The following is a 14,618-nucleotide window of genomic DNA, read 5'->3' as shown; positions in this document are numbered from 1 at the left end:
CTTCTTTTTCCATTATTTCCCATCTGAAGGAATGTATGAATCCCTGCTGCAATGCTTCTACCTGCACTCTGAAGGTGGATGCTGTATGTGCACACGGGCAGTGCTGCCACGACTGTCAGGTATGATATGTTCTGATCGGCCAGCCATGGTATATATCATGGCTATATGATATATTATGGCTCTATGATCCATCATGGCTCTATGATATATCAAATTATATATCATGGCTGGCACAAAGCTCACGACACATTTTTCTAAGCTTCCCTCTGGCTCTTTGTCCTCATGTCTGGTGCTTTCTGTCAACATTTCATTATAGCTGAAGCCAGCAGGCACTTCATGCCGTGAATCCATTCACTCTTGTGATCTGCCTGAGTTCTGCACCGGCACCAGCGCTCACTGCCCCTCCAACGTCTACCTGCACGACGGCCACACCTGCCACCACGTGGACGGCTACTGTTATAACGGCATCTGCCAGACTCACGAGCAGCAATGCATCACACTGTGGGGACCAGGTACGTGGACGGCCCCCCTCGCTGGCTCACACCGGACGGTTCGGTGACTGTCGCCGGCTTTTTGATGTGATCCAATGTGTTTTGCAGGAGCAAAGCCAGCCCCGGGCATCTGCTTTCAAAGAGTCAACTCAGCAGGAGACCCTTACGGCAACTGCGGCAAGGACTCCAAAGGCTCCTTTGCCAAATGTGAAGCACGGTAAGATCTGACGTTACCATAGAAACCAATGAAAGCTGTAGTTACCTTGCTTTATAACTCTTACATGAGAGGACTGTTTCAAAGATACCAGAATCAATGTTATTGATGAGTACTGAAGCATAAAAAATCAGCCTTAGTTGCCAAGTGGTGACTCCATCTCTGTGTTGAATGTCACACTCCTTCCTTCTGCTCCCCATTTCTACACTGTCCATGGCAGATAAAGTGAAAAAGGCCCCCCAAAATGTTTTAATCAATGAGTAATTCATCAATGATTTGTTTAAAAAGCAAAAATGCAAATGTGTATTACCCTTTTTTATTTGAACTTCTGTTGTACTCTCACTACAATTTATACTTTAAGATGAAGGGATTTCATACGTGTAATTATTTAGTTACCTTCTCTATATCCCATATAGACACAGCTGGAAGGAAACACTAGAACTAGAGAAAAGAAACAGTCAGCAGTAATGTCAATATGATTATATAAGCTGCTAAAACTAAAGATAAAACCAATTAAAAATATAGAAGCAAAAATGCCAAACTGGTTCCATCCAATTCCCCTGTTTTTAATCATTATAAACTGTATGATTTGGGGTTTTGACTGTTTATCAGATAGAAGTAATTTGAAGATGTTACATCGGAATGCGCTGTCCTACAGATACAAAACAATAACAGCCACATCGAACGATGGAAATACTCATTAGTCACAGCCCTAATTGAAGGTTACAGAGTCACCAGAGTCACTCGGTGAAATGCAGACCGAATCGTTCAGGTTGTGGTCTGAAAACGGCACAAAAAAGCTGCCTCTTCTGCACGTTCTCTAATTGGACAGCAAGAGTGAGAGAAATACATAGAAATAGAAAATAATTACATGTACACACATTTGGGAAAACAGTGACACCTTATTAAATTATCACATTGTTATTCTCCCTGTTGTTCATTCTGTTTACAGAGATGCTAAATGTGGCAAAATCCAGTGTCAAGGAGGAGCTAACCGCCCAGTGATTGGGACCAACGCTGTTTCCATAGAGACCAACATCCCCATGCAGGAAGGGGGAAAGATACTGTGCCGAGGCACACATGTGTACCTGGGCGATGACATGCCCGACCCCGGCCTCGTCCTGACGGGGACTAAGTGTGGAGATGGACTGGTGAGGCCTGTGACGCTTAAATACAGCCAGTACACACACACACACACACACACATCAATCCCTATTAGCACGGGTAGGGTAAGGTACATTTACTCACTATAAAGGTACTTGTATACATTTCACTTGATATATTCACTCAACTACATGTATCGTTTTGTAACAAATAATAGAATATATAGTAAAAATAAACATATTTTAATGAATATATCAATCAAAAACAAGCAAGAGTGTGAAAAAAGTTTTAAATCAAATAGATGTTTCTTGGTCTTCCTTTTTATTTGATCATTTTAGTGTGTTTGCTGATAATACTGTGTAAACTCACTTTTTAATTTTTTTTTTACATCAAATGACCTTTTGGTTGCTGTCCTTATTCCTCTCAGTACTTACTGTGAACATCTAAAATCTAAATCTTTCTTTTTCGAACCTCTTGGTGTTTCCTGGACAGTGATTCCCTGTTGAGCATACGACCACTAAGAGGGATTTTTTACAATGTTATCCCAGGCTGAGGGCTGCAGATTGTGTCGTCCATCTTCCCAAGTACAGCAACCCCAAACCGATTAATGGTACATATGGGCGTGTGAGCTTTTATTTTTAGGTTAAACCACCCAAACTCAATGTGCTTCACATTTTAAAGAAAGATGAACAAAGAAAGAGGCATTAAATAAAAATACAAACTTTATTTCCTTTTGAAGTGAAGCTTTCAAACATTTCCACCACTGCTAACGACTCTGAAAACGCAATATAGATATGTTGCCCCGAAAGCTGGGAAATACGTAGGAGTGGAAAAAGTGATGTGGCGTGACAGGCCATGACTAAGACTTTCTAAGAAGTTCTTCAGGGTGTGTCATCTTGTCATTTCAGACTCACACAGCCTCAGACACTAAATGGACTTACCATTATTCAGTCTGTTAGGCGTCTTTACAGTAAATGGTCATCAATTCAGACATTGATCACCTCAAAGCTTCTGTGGCTCCAGTTAGTCTAAATTACTTCTCTCTGAGCCGCCACCCTGAAAGAGGATCCAGCCTCATCTGTCAAGGGTTCTGTCATTACTCTCCATGCCCAGTGCCGCCAACTTCATCTCCACGTTCGGCCGGAATATACAGGACTGTCTCAGAAAATTAGAATATTGTGATAAAGTTCTTTATTTTCTGTAATGCAATTAAAAAAACAAAAATGTCATGCATTCTGGATTCATTACAAATCAACTGAAATATTGCAAGCCTTTTATTCTTTTAATATTGCTGATTATGGCTTACAGCTTAAGAAAACTCAAATATCCTATCTCTAAATATTAGAATATCATGAAAAAGTATACTAGTAGGGTATTAAACAAATCACTTGAATCGCCTAATTAACTCGAAACACCTGGAAACACATTTTCAAATGTTTGATTTTGTTTTGCTGTTATAAATCTTTTTTTTACTTGGTCTGAGGAAATATTCAAATTTTATGAGATAGGATTTTAGAGTTTTCTTAAGCTGTAAGCCATAATCAGCAATATTAAAAGAATAAAAGGCTTGCAATATTTCAGTTGATTTGTAATGAATCCAGAATGCATGACATTTTTGTTTTTTTAATTGCATTACAGAAAATAAAGAACTTTATCACAATATTCTAATTTTCTGAGACAGTCCTGTATATTTGGGCGTTGCGCCTTGGAGCCCAAAGTCTGCATCTTACAACTTTTTAAAAAGCTGCCGTAACATATTCTTGTAAAATAATCTCAGTGTTTACTTTAATTATATTTCATGCCACGCTGTTTTCTAGCTGAAGTGGCTCGTCGGGATCAAATTAAAAGAATTCTTAAAAGCTGAATATGTACTCCTTTAAAATATTAAAGGTTTAGAGAATAACTGAATTTGCTCCTTGAGCTCCCACTTTCTATTTTTAATGTATCTGTCTGCTTCAGATGTGCCTGAATCGTCAGTGCCAGAACGTCAGTGTCTTCGGTGTGCATGCGTGCTCAGCCAAGTGCAGCAGTCGAGGGGTGAGTACTGCACCTTTCCTCTTGTTTGAGAGAGGACCCGATGTGTCTATCACAAACCAGTTTCCCGTTCCTCCCTCACACAGAAGCTCACTTTGGCAGTAATATGTTGTAAAAATAATCATAAAACGGTATACGGCGGGTAGGGAGCCATTACAATGCTTTGCAATCAATCATTGTGGTTGCTGAAAGAAGATGTAATGGCTTCATTTAGGCTCGACTTCAAATGCCATTTATCATACTCTAGGCAGTCGTCCTTGTCCCAAAAAACGATGTTGAAATCTGAAGGCCAGGCTATATTTGGGCTAATGCTGGGAGCAATGATACGCAGTTTAACTTTGAGCCGGGGAGCATGGATATTAGCCTTTTCTAAAATACAGACCATCAAATGTCTGTGGGTGGCCCTGTTTGAGATGAAATGTGGTGGCTGTGTGATATTACCCTTAAATTGACTGGTAGGTCCCGAAGGCTCTTGGCTGTGACTGGTACAATGTCATCAAAGCTACAGAGGGTACAGCTCTCTTAAAATGAAACCTCTGCAGATATTATAAGGTCATATTTGTTTGTCTAGTTTCAATTAAGACGTATTTATGAATCTCTGAGGATGTTGCTCCTCGAGAGGACAGGACAGGACAGGACAGGACAGGACACCCCGCTTGTACCGATTGGAACAAGATGTGGCCCCCGCCTGCTCTATGTTACCAAGTTGGGGAAATCCTCTTAGCCGGTACCATTCCTCCTGTCTGCAGGGCAGGAAGACGAGAGAGAGAGAGAGAGAGAGAGAGAGACATTTGGAATGAGGTCAAATGTCTGCTGTGGTTTTTAATGGTTGCCATGTGGAGCCCTGTGGTGCTGCTGGTGGTTAACTCTGCCTTACTCCATCCATGCATCATGTGTCTTTGTTCACAAGTGCTGGAACAACTCCGTCAGAACATTAATAAACAAAAGTTTTGTTAATTGATTCATCATTTTAACAACTGAAGCAAAAAGCACTACTGCGTATTTAAATATTCAAGGAGTGTGGGCCACTACTCAAACGTGGCATTATAAAGACAAAGCTGATTACTGACTTTCTGCCTCATCTCACAGTTAATTATCCTTTTTATTTTGCCACAGGTGTGCAACAACAACAAGAACTGTCACTGCGAGGCTCACTGGGCACCTCCCTTCTGTGACGCGGCGGGTTTCGGAGGGAGCGTGGACAGCGGCTCCATCAGATTAGCAAGTGAGTCAACAGTCGCTCCTCGAGTATATCGAACGGCTTGTTTTATCATAGCTCGGGACGTGTGCTGTTATCGGTCTTTTGTATGGAGCAGTCGGACATCAGACTAAATACATAACAAACTAGAATGGGCACTCGGTAGAGCGCATACCTTCGCATATCACAAGATTGGGCATTGCATTATGAACATTTTGGCATTAGTTGCATGCCAATTGGATAAAAATTGACTGCGCTATGGTAAAAGGAAGATGTTGACCTTTTCATGACCTTGACCTTTGACCCGATCGATCCCAAAATCTAATCAAATGGTCCCCGGATAATAACCAATCATCCCACCGAATTTCATGCGATCCGGTTTAATACTTTATTAGTTATGCGAGTAACACGCATACAAATAAATAAATAAACGGCGATCAAAACATAACCTTCCGCATTTTCAATGCGAAGGTAATGACGTAGTCTGCAGAAATGTTGACAGATGCAGTCTGGTACTCATGCGTCGTGCGAGAAGACGTCCGTCTCTGAGACCACCTGCTGTTTCCGTGTGTGTTCCTGAGCAGGCGGGGTCAACCTGACGGTGGGCGTACTGGTGGCTCTCCTCACCGTGCTGGGAGCGCTGCTGATCGTCTGCATCAAGAGGAAAGCTCTACTGGGCCGGCTCGTCACCAGTAAAAAGAACCCAATGGAGAAGCTCAGGTGACTTTAGTTAGTTAGTTTTTTTTTTTTCCCCTGAAGGGTTATTTGGGAGTTTTTCCTGGTCCGATGCGAGGTTTTGGGGCAAGGATGTCTATGTGTACAGATTGTAAAGCACTCCAAGACAAATTTGTAATTTGTGAAATTGGGCTATACAAATAAACTGAATTGAATTAATAACACAATTCCTGTGTAAAATTATTTGGGATTTCCTAATTTGAAATACATTACCGCTGCAACTGACGTGTGATCAGGATAATAACGTGCATAATTCCAGATAATTTCCTCTTTAAATTCCAGATCGGTAAGCGATGCAATCAGCGGACCGTCGGCTTTGAACCCGCCCCCGCCTTTCAGCACCATGTCTCCATCCCGCCCGGCCCCGCCTCTGCCTCACAGCGCCGCCATCTTCAAGGTCACTAGATCACACGTCTACAAACACACAGATAGACGTCTCCCGCAGACTTGACTGTTGAACAGGGTCTGATTCCCGACACGCGGAGCATCACCAGCAGGCGGCCCACGCTCTGTATTATCCCTCCTGGAAAGCCGCAGCTGTTTCGTTCGCAGACATAATGCTCAGCGGGATTGACGCGTGGTTTTCACACAAATGGCAGCTCATTCAAATCCAATTAAATCATCCCACTCTCCGTGGACGTGTGGAGGCGGTCGCGATAATGGAGTCAGCGGTGAGCAGCGTGTTCACAATACATTTCTTGTCGTTAACAATCGCCTGTTCGGAGAGATATTGATGCGGCGGCTAACTTGAGATATACAGACATTGCTGACAGGCCACACAGTGCAGGGTTCTTGCTGTGTCTACAGCGCAGTGTGCCTTAACTACTCCATTACTGCCCTGTCATGCTCTGTAATCAGAGGAGACCTGGGATCCATTGTGTTAGGGGAGCTGAAAAAAAGAGGAGCTGTGTCAGAATCGACATGCGTGCTGCGGGGTTGCCACCCGAGTGAGGCAGCACGCCGTTGCATTGCCATGAGATTGGTGTTTTCTGTTCGCAGCATGTGGTTTTCATTTGAGATCAGCGGTAAGAGGAGAAAGGATGTGAGGCTGTTTGATGTAAGCGCAGTGCAAGTGAGGTCATTCTCCAGTTGTCGGGAGCTGCGTTAAACGGCCGCATGTGTGCGTGCTTTTATACGTGTTGTATTGTGTGTTTTTGAGCTGCGCACACATCTGGCCAGGTCCGAATACGAGGAAGACTCATATTTTGGCTCTTCTTAGTAGGAGTGTGTGTGGGCTCTTTAGCGGGGTGCACCTTTTGAGTGGGGCCAAGCCGGGTGCTTGTGGCACAATGGTGGTCTTTCCCTCTGATAGGTTGGCTCAAGGGGAGTTGGGGAATAGTGAGCCGGCGGGTGTGAGCCTTTGATTTACACTTTATCTTCGACGGCATCAGGAAGAGGAGGAGGAGGTGAACATGACTGATTCTGATCAGGAGCAGAAGGTTTCTCCTGCGTCTCTCTTTTCTGCTTGTAGATGGAGCGAAGGTGAAGCACGCTTTTTGACTGTTCTCGGGTCTGCCTTTCATCTTTCTGCAGTCTCATCACCGTGGGCCAGAGCCGGCGCCCCCACCGGCCCCCTACCCCTCCCGCAGCATGCGGAGACTTCCCCAGTGTCCGCCGGTCCACCTCAGCCACCCTGTCCCCCTGTCCCTCACCCTGTCCCCCGGGCTGGCCAGACCCCCGCTGCCTCCGCCTCACATCCACGTCCCACCGAGGGGGGCGTCCTTTCGAAGCGAGTCTCGCCATATCTCCTGCAGGATGGTCATGGTGAGTGAATTCCCTGTTCCCTCACTTGGATACATCATATTTGATTTTATTTTATTTTTATTTTTTCCCAATAAATTTTATTATAAGACAAAAGACAATACATAGACATAACACCTAGAGGATAATAAACAATGCAGATGACAAAACAATGGACATAACATCATAAAGTCAGAGTATTTGTGGGGGGGGAAAACAACAACAACAACAAAAACCACACAAAAAAAACCATAATAATAATAATTAGAAGGAGAAGAAGAAAGAAAGACAGATGCATGTGTACATGTGTATATGTGTGTGCGTGTGCATTATGAATTAACTACATCATATTAAATACATCATATTTTATGATGTCAGTCACTTTTATGTCTGGGAGCTTCTCCTCACTGCTACGGCCCATAATACCTAACCGATGGAAATGATGTTTTCTGCTGCTCCTGCAGACGGGTGTCATGTCATGTTTTCACGGCTCTTTCGTGCCCTATAAAAGTATATGTATGTTGACAGCAATGCACCGACTCGTAAAATGTCAAGGTTAACCGTGGCGCTAGCGTCGTCGAAGCAAGACTTCGATTCTACTATTCAAACCACCACAAAAATAATGAAGTCAGACATGCAGAGGGGGGAGACAGAGAAGATGAAACAGCAACTTGAGTGAGCAAGTATGTCCAAATATCACGGGGTGATATTAAATTTGCTGCCACCAATATTCCATGGAGTTTAGTTATGGCATTGCAGACTGTCAAAGTTGAGGGGAAGAGAAAGCCAGAAGTTCCCGGTATTAAATCCGTCACTCAGTGGTTCTCAAAGACTTGTATTTGCTTTAATCCGGTTTGACTTGTACCCTATGGGCAAGTGAGTCAGAGAGAGAGAGAGAGAGGGTCCAAAAGACAGGAAGGCGAGGCTTGAGGGAACGAGTCGATTAATAAAATAAAATCAATACATTTTTAAAGTAATTTTTCAGGCAGAAACTAGGAGCATTTGCTGGTTTCAGCCTCTCAACCTTTTGGATTTTCTGTTATTTGTTCTGTTATTTTTCTGTTCTACGTCATTGCAAATTGAATACTTTGATAGTTTTGGTCGGAAGAAGCGAGCAATCTGACAATGTCACCTTGGCCTGTGGAAAGATTGCGCAATCTTTCTAGATTTCCAGACATTTTTGTTGGTAAATCAAGAAATGAAAAGGGGGAAAGTATCACCAATGACAAGTTAGTTGCAGCCCTTAGAAAAAGAGAAAATAGGTCGTGGACGAGACGCGGATGCAAAAATCCCCAGTGAGTTTTATCCTTTAATAAGGACGGCAGTGAAAATGATGCCACTGGGTCAAAGTGTCACGCTAATTAGAGGTGTGTTAAACAGATAATGACGTTCCAGTCTCGGCCAGATTAATGGAGGGGTCACAGAGGAGGTCTGGCTTCAAAACACAGCACTGTTCTGGGGGGACTCCTATTTGCGGCGTCATATAATGGGATGAATCAACATTCCATAAAGAGCCTGACACAATTAAGAGGAGATGAGAACTGTTTTGATCCCACTCCGGGGAAATTCACCTGTTACAGCAGCTCAAGATGAAAAGAACCAAGGAGAAAAAAAAGGTGATAAAACCAAGACAGAAATTAAATAACACAACATAACTATATTCATATACACCTTTCACTTATGTCGATATGTCCCCGTGGTGGATATATTTACTCCTTCAAGTTTTACTGATAGATGTGTTTTCATCATATTTTAATTTCAATACTTTTTAGACTATTATCAGGGACATCAGGCATTAGTCACGGTAACTTAACTTTTGCATTCTACAGAATACCTCCAAAAATGTATATTACGAGCTTCGCTCTATAATAAAAACAGGGTGTTTAAAGAAGGAGCTCCTTTGGTGTGACCAGAGTCCTTGCCTGTCCTACACCTGTATAACAGGTGCAGTGCAGCAGCTCCTGGCACCGTTTCGGCTTCAGGAAGTAGATTGTTCCCACTCAGCTGATCCTCTTTAATGTCAAAGTGTGAAACTGAAAGTGACGCCTGTTGGCAGCACATCTCACCCACGGTATCTTTAGCAGCTGTTTGGCAGCTCGGAGCTGTTTGACGGAGCCTTTTTATTTCCAATCTCCAGAGAAAGCGCTCTGCTGGGGGCACGGAAGCATTGTCCGACGGGAGAGTTTAGTTATTCCAAGAATTATTTCGTCTGCGTCTCCTTTTACTAGCATTTGGTACTGTTCTGATATTTTGGGATGGAGCTCAGGTTGAACCCATTGCACGACAATACTGCCAATGAAATGAATTAGCAGCAGTAGTTCTACAGTGTATATTGTCATGCTACTTAATGACACTGCACATCCTCCATGACAGACTTCACGGCCGGCATATAGTTTGTATGTGTTAATGAATTTGAATCTGATTCCATGGTTGTTTGACTCCTGCACTGAGGAGGTTTGATTGCAACCAAGAAGAGGAGGAGGAGGATGTGAATGGAGACCATATGGGCGATAGGTAGCAGGCCTTCATCATGATCTCAGTCTTCTCGAGATGATTAAAGCCACATGAGTCTTCCTCTCATGGCAAGTTGCATGGGCAGGGCTGCCTGAGAGGAAGAGGAGGACCCGAGCTGTGAGTGCCCCCTGGTGGACATTCTTAGTTCCTATTTATATATTTTTTTCTCAGGAGTCGGAGAAGCCCAGTCCTCCTCAGAAACCCCTCCCGGCCGATCCCAGGAGCTCTCGTCTGGGTCGAAGTTCCTCTGTGATCCAAGGGCCCGCTGTTGTTTGCGGCCCTGTCCCAACACCTGGGGTGCCCAGACCTTTGCGCCCTGTCCCACACCCCAACAGGTGAGTTCCAACCTTCACCTTATTCATGGACGAAACAACTATGAGGCTGGTGTGACTCACTGGAGGATTCTTTTTATCCCCCTTCTCTCTTCTCTAGACCCGGTCCCAAGCAACCACCAACACTACCAAAGCCTTGCATAATTGCCAACATCAAATACAGCAGCTGAGACGTTGGCCCAATTCACGACAAGAAGACACTACAAGAATTTGCACTATGAAAACTTTGAAACCCTTAAAAAAGATGGCGCCTTCTCCGAGTTTTTAAATCGGGAGCTCTGCCGTGTCCCTTTGGTGCTCCGTCCCTGACTGGTGCTACGAGTCTGTGCTCAGGAACATGTAAAGTATTTATATTCTGTATTTATTGCCACCAGGTGCACTGTGCCAGACACTTTTACTACCCGGTAGCAACTTCAAATGTTGTATTTGTTGCTTGCGTCGGTTACACAATTGTTTTTTTTCTTCTCTTCATCAACTGGTCTACATCAAAGACAGTGTCGGGAGATTAAAACCTTTTTCTTTTCTTTTTTTAGAGCCAATTTGTGAAATTCTGTTGGCAGAACATATGAAATATGTTTTAATGAAGGGAATGCTTTGCATGATGGTGTTGTGCTGTATACTACAGGAAGGGGTGAAGAGTGGCGTGCTATGACAGAGGAGAACAGACAACACTTGTTGTTGTTTTTAAGGGTAATGCTCTCAATCTGATGAGGCGTGAAACAACTCCAGAAAAAATGAAAAAGTTGTGTTGTGCAATCGGGGAAGAGGGACTGGTTGTTTGCACAGACAGCGGAAATCCATGTCTCTTTCCTCTGCATTTACATTTCGGAAAGGTGACAAGTCGATTTGGGAAATGTCACTTCCATTTCCTTAACAAGACCCAGGAGGCTCAGTTGAGGGATCTGGCCTCAGTTATGAACCGAACATAGATCTAAAATGAGGCGAGATCAAGGAAGCATCCGTTCCCCAGAGAGACCGAACGTCTCTGAAATATTGCTCTGCTAAAAAGGTCATGTGTCTGTTTTTGAGCACTTCCTTGTGTGCCTGTGTCCACCGAGGACTCCGTGCGAAGCTGTGTGAATAAATCACAGCATCACTGAGGACTTTCTTAAAGCTGTGGTCACGCAGGCGTCACGGAGGCCGTGTGAACCGCCCGTGTGCGGTGTTCACGTGTGGATTTCTTGCCATGTTTCTCTGTGACGGGAAAAGGACCGATTCTCTCGACAAGGACACATTTCTGGGTCTCTTTCTGCCACTTGAGTCAAGCGTCATCTAAAAACTGCGTGGCAGTTATTCGTTTTCTATTTTTTTAACCTTTTTTTTATTTGGCTTTTGGGATGAGGGTTTTTTTAGAGCCAATATACACAATCCTACATACATTGTATTTGTGGTAATTGAACATGTTTGCCTATACATTCACACTGAGCAACTTTTCCTTTAAGCACAGCTCTCATTCACTAATATGTAGGCTGAAAAGTGACTGAACTTTTGTTACTTTTGATATGGTTATCTTTTTAATAATGCACTAGTTTTACATTCAGTGCTTTGTTTACTTTGCTTTTCAATGCGATGTGTCCATGTACTAGTAGACAGCATTTGAGTCGTATGGTATGTCCATATGTTGCTTTGATGTTGTGTTACAGGTGAACACATTTTCATGGAGAATGCTTTTTTTATACAATGATTGTTTGATACATCATATGTAAAGAAACCACTTAAAGTGTCTGTCTGGTCGTTGTTCTTAACACTCATGCAGTATTAGTCACAGTTTTACAAACACTTGAGACATTTTTTTATTGATCTTTGTGATTTTTACACAGCAAGCATGTTTTCAGCAAGAGTGGTGCCTTATGAAAAAAAAATCGATTATGGGGGAGAGACAACTATTATTACGATGTTAAAAGCCCATAAAACACAGTCGACGTGCACATACAATGGAAACTTCACTCTTCACTCGTTTGTATGAATACAAAGACTTTGTTATGATTTTACTGACATTAGATGTCAGTGTGATTCAAATAATGTTACAATAAGCAGCTCCACACACTAACAGGGACACACTGATGAGAAGATTAGCAAACATCTTCTAGTCACAAGTTTGTAGCTGCAGATTGTTATTTGTCAAAAAAGGTTCGGAACCTGGGACGCAAAGGCCAAAAACAATATATAATGAACAGAAATGACACATGTAGGTTGCCTCAATCCTGTGTAATGCTGAGTATTTGGTGTGATTGACATCGTTAACATATCTGTTCATTCTTGGTAACTATCAGACATGTTTACAGACTCTTGACTTAATCTCTTGACTGTTTAATGGTTCAGTTCAAGATAAATGGATGGGTCGGACTGGACTGAGAATCAACGAACAGCTCCCCCTTGTGGAGACGCGGCAGACTGCAGCAGGTGAATGGGTGAACTGAAGAGTTGAATTAGTATTACATGTTTTACATCTAATAAAAATACATCTTTAATTATTAAACAGCATTTACGGTTTTATAAAAGTCTATTTCAACCACAACATAAGCTACACTACGCTGTTTTATTTATTGTGTCTTTCTTTTTTATAATCAGACATTATCTGACAATTTCCTACAGCCATATCATATGTAGCCTATGGTTTATCATATGTACAGGAATATATGTAGTAATTATAAGGGAAAAACTGAATGAACCAGTGAATTAATTTCTCAAAAATGAACTTTCATCTGAATCCATATATAGCCTACTGCGCATGCATTTATGTGCATTGAAACAACGTGTAAACACACAAAGCGACGATATTTTAAGGACATTTTGGATTTGATATTCGCGTCACAATCCTCGCTACTTTACCAGTGCCTATTCTGGATGTTCAGGAGATTATGGCAGCGGGCATTGCTCAGTATGGACGTGAAGCTCTGCGCAACTCAAAACACGTGCGGAGCCACGCCGGAGAGACGTTACGCGTCCGGTGCGCACCGAGTCAGGCTGCCCCTAGAACAACTGCAAACTCCTAACAGCTTATTAAATATCATTTGAGCAATTAAGAAGCCGAGTATAGATATTCTCTGGTCATTCATCACATGCTCTGTCCCAGTTCGCGAATAGATGAGATATGCTTTCCGGAAACGGATTATGTTTCTCATCCGATGAAAAAAAACAACGAAACGAAATGGAGCCGTAGCTGGAGAGGTAGGAAACAGATCTGTGTGATGTCTGATGAAAAAGACTCTGCGGAGCCAGACGTTTGCCCTGAAGAGGAGGCATGTCCAGCGGAAGATCCCTTTGGATTTGGAGATGATCTGGAGTTAAATCCGTTCGACGGATTGCCTTTTTCATCACGTTATTACAAACTGCTGAAAGAGAGGAAGACTCTGTCCGTGTGGAAGGTCCGCTGCGAGGTTGAAGATGCTCTGGTGAACAAGCAACTGGTTATTGTGTCTGGGACAGCGAAGACTGGGAGGAGCACACAGGTAAGACCATATGGTCAACAATGTGCAGGTTTTATGAGGAAAGAAGGAAGGATGAAAAAGGATGAAAGTGTCTTTCTTTCACAGAAAGAAAGAAAGAATCACGCTGAACTTTAAAGTTGTACTAAAGGGAAGTGTGAATTGCCCAACATAGTCACGTGCAAACTGATGTAGAGGAACACAGGATTACATTTCCCATATCTTTCTCTGCTCTGGGACTTTTTTAACGTCCTTCCATCTGGACCTAAATACAGAAGAATAACTCAATGTGTCAGACTTGCATTAGAGGTCTGCTCCCAATAATTTGATTAAAATGTTTAAAAGTTGAGTTGTTTACTTCCCAGCATTGCCATCTTTTACTTTTGTGTGTGTCTCTCCCATCGACATGTACGGACCTTGTGGGAGCTCGTGTGAACACGCTGCCCAGCTCAGCAGATGCTGGTCTGTCATGGCTGTCCGAGCTCCAGCCTGCATGACAGCCATGAGTCACAAAAGGCCCCAGCAGGGGTGTTAGGGGGACCTCCTGCTGCTAAGCCCTGATCCGCTGGAGCCGCCTCATGCTGCCAAAGCAATTTAGCATTATTAGCGATAATGCCAGAGAATTATATCTTCCGTCACTCGTCGGTTTTGCCGTGTGCTTCAACCAAAGCATGACAGGATGCTCTCCCCTGGAAACTATATAAACACAATCAAAAATAAAAAGGTCTATTTGGTGCCGAGACATACAATGAAGGGTGAAACGTTCATGTTCTCTGTCAGATCCCTCAGTGGTGTGCAGAGTTCTGTCTCTCGGCCCAGTACCAGCAC

General features: G+C 43.1%; 2 protein-coding genes across 3 annotated transcripts in view; both read left to right on the top strand.

Moving 5' to 3' along the window:
* The window catches only part of LOC130203308 (disintegrin and metalloproteinase domain-containing protein 12-like), a 69,592-nt gene extending 57,505 nt beyond the window's left edge, over positions 1-12,087 (top strand). For both annotated transcript variants that reach the window (XM_056429370.1, XM_056429371.1), the window contains 11 exons: positions 30-119; positions 317-512; positions 600-708; positions 1,658-1,856; positions 3,769-3,846; positions 4,960-5,068; positions 5,626-5,761; positions 6,059-6,173; positions 7,310-7,540; positions 10,202-10,365; positions 10,463-12,087. In XM_056429370.1, coding sequence (XP_056285345.1) covers positions 30-119; positions 317-512; positions 600-708; positions 1,658-1,856; positions 3,769-3,846; positions 4,960-5,068; positions 5,626-5,761; positions 6,059-6,173; positions 7,310-7,540; positions 10,202-10,365; positions 10,463-10,532 — 1,497 coding nt within the window. In that variant the 3' untranslated portion in view covers positions 10,533-12,087. The remainder of the gene's footprint in view (positions 1-29; positions 120-316; positions 513-599; positions 709-1,657; positions 1,857-3,768; positions 3,847-4,959; positions 5,069-5,625; positions 5,762-6,058; positions 6,174-7,309; positions 7,541-10,201; positions 10,366-10,462) is intronic.
* Positions 12,088-13,254: 1,167 nt separating this feature from the next.
* dhx32a (DEAH (Asp-Glu-Ala-His) box polypeptide 32a) overlaps positions 13,255-14,618 on the top strand; it is a 5,891-nt gene continuing 4,527 nt past the window's right edge. Inside the window, exons 1-2 of the mRNA XM_056429372.1 lie at positions 13,255-13,814; positions 14,571-14,618. The exon at positions 14,571-14,618 is cut by the window's right edge and continues 146 nt beyond it. Of these exons, the coding sequence (XP_056285347.1) occupies positions 13,425-13,814; positions 14,571-14,618 (438 nt within the window). The 5' untranslated portion in view covers positions 13,255-13,424. The remainder of the gene's footprint in view (positions 13,815-14,570) is intronic.

The sequence above is a fragment of the Pseudoliparis swirei genome, chromosome 13 (assembly GCF_029220125.1).
Source record: "Pseudoliparis swirei isolate HS2019 ecotype Mariana Trench chromosome 13, NWPU_hadal_v1, whole genome shotgun sequence".
In the NCBI taxonomy this organism is placed as follows: Eukaryota; Metazoa; Chordata; class Actinopteri; order Perciformes; family Liparidae; genus Pseudoliparis; species Pseudoliparis swirei.
This window is presented reverse-complemented; position numbering and strand designations above follow the sequence as displayed.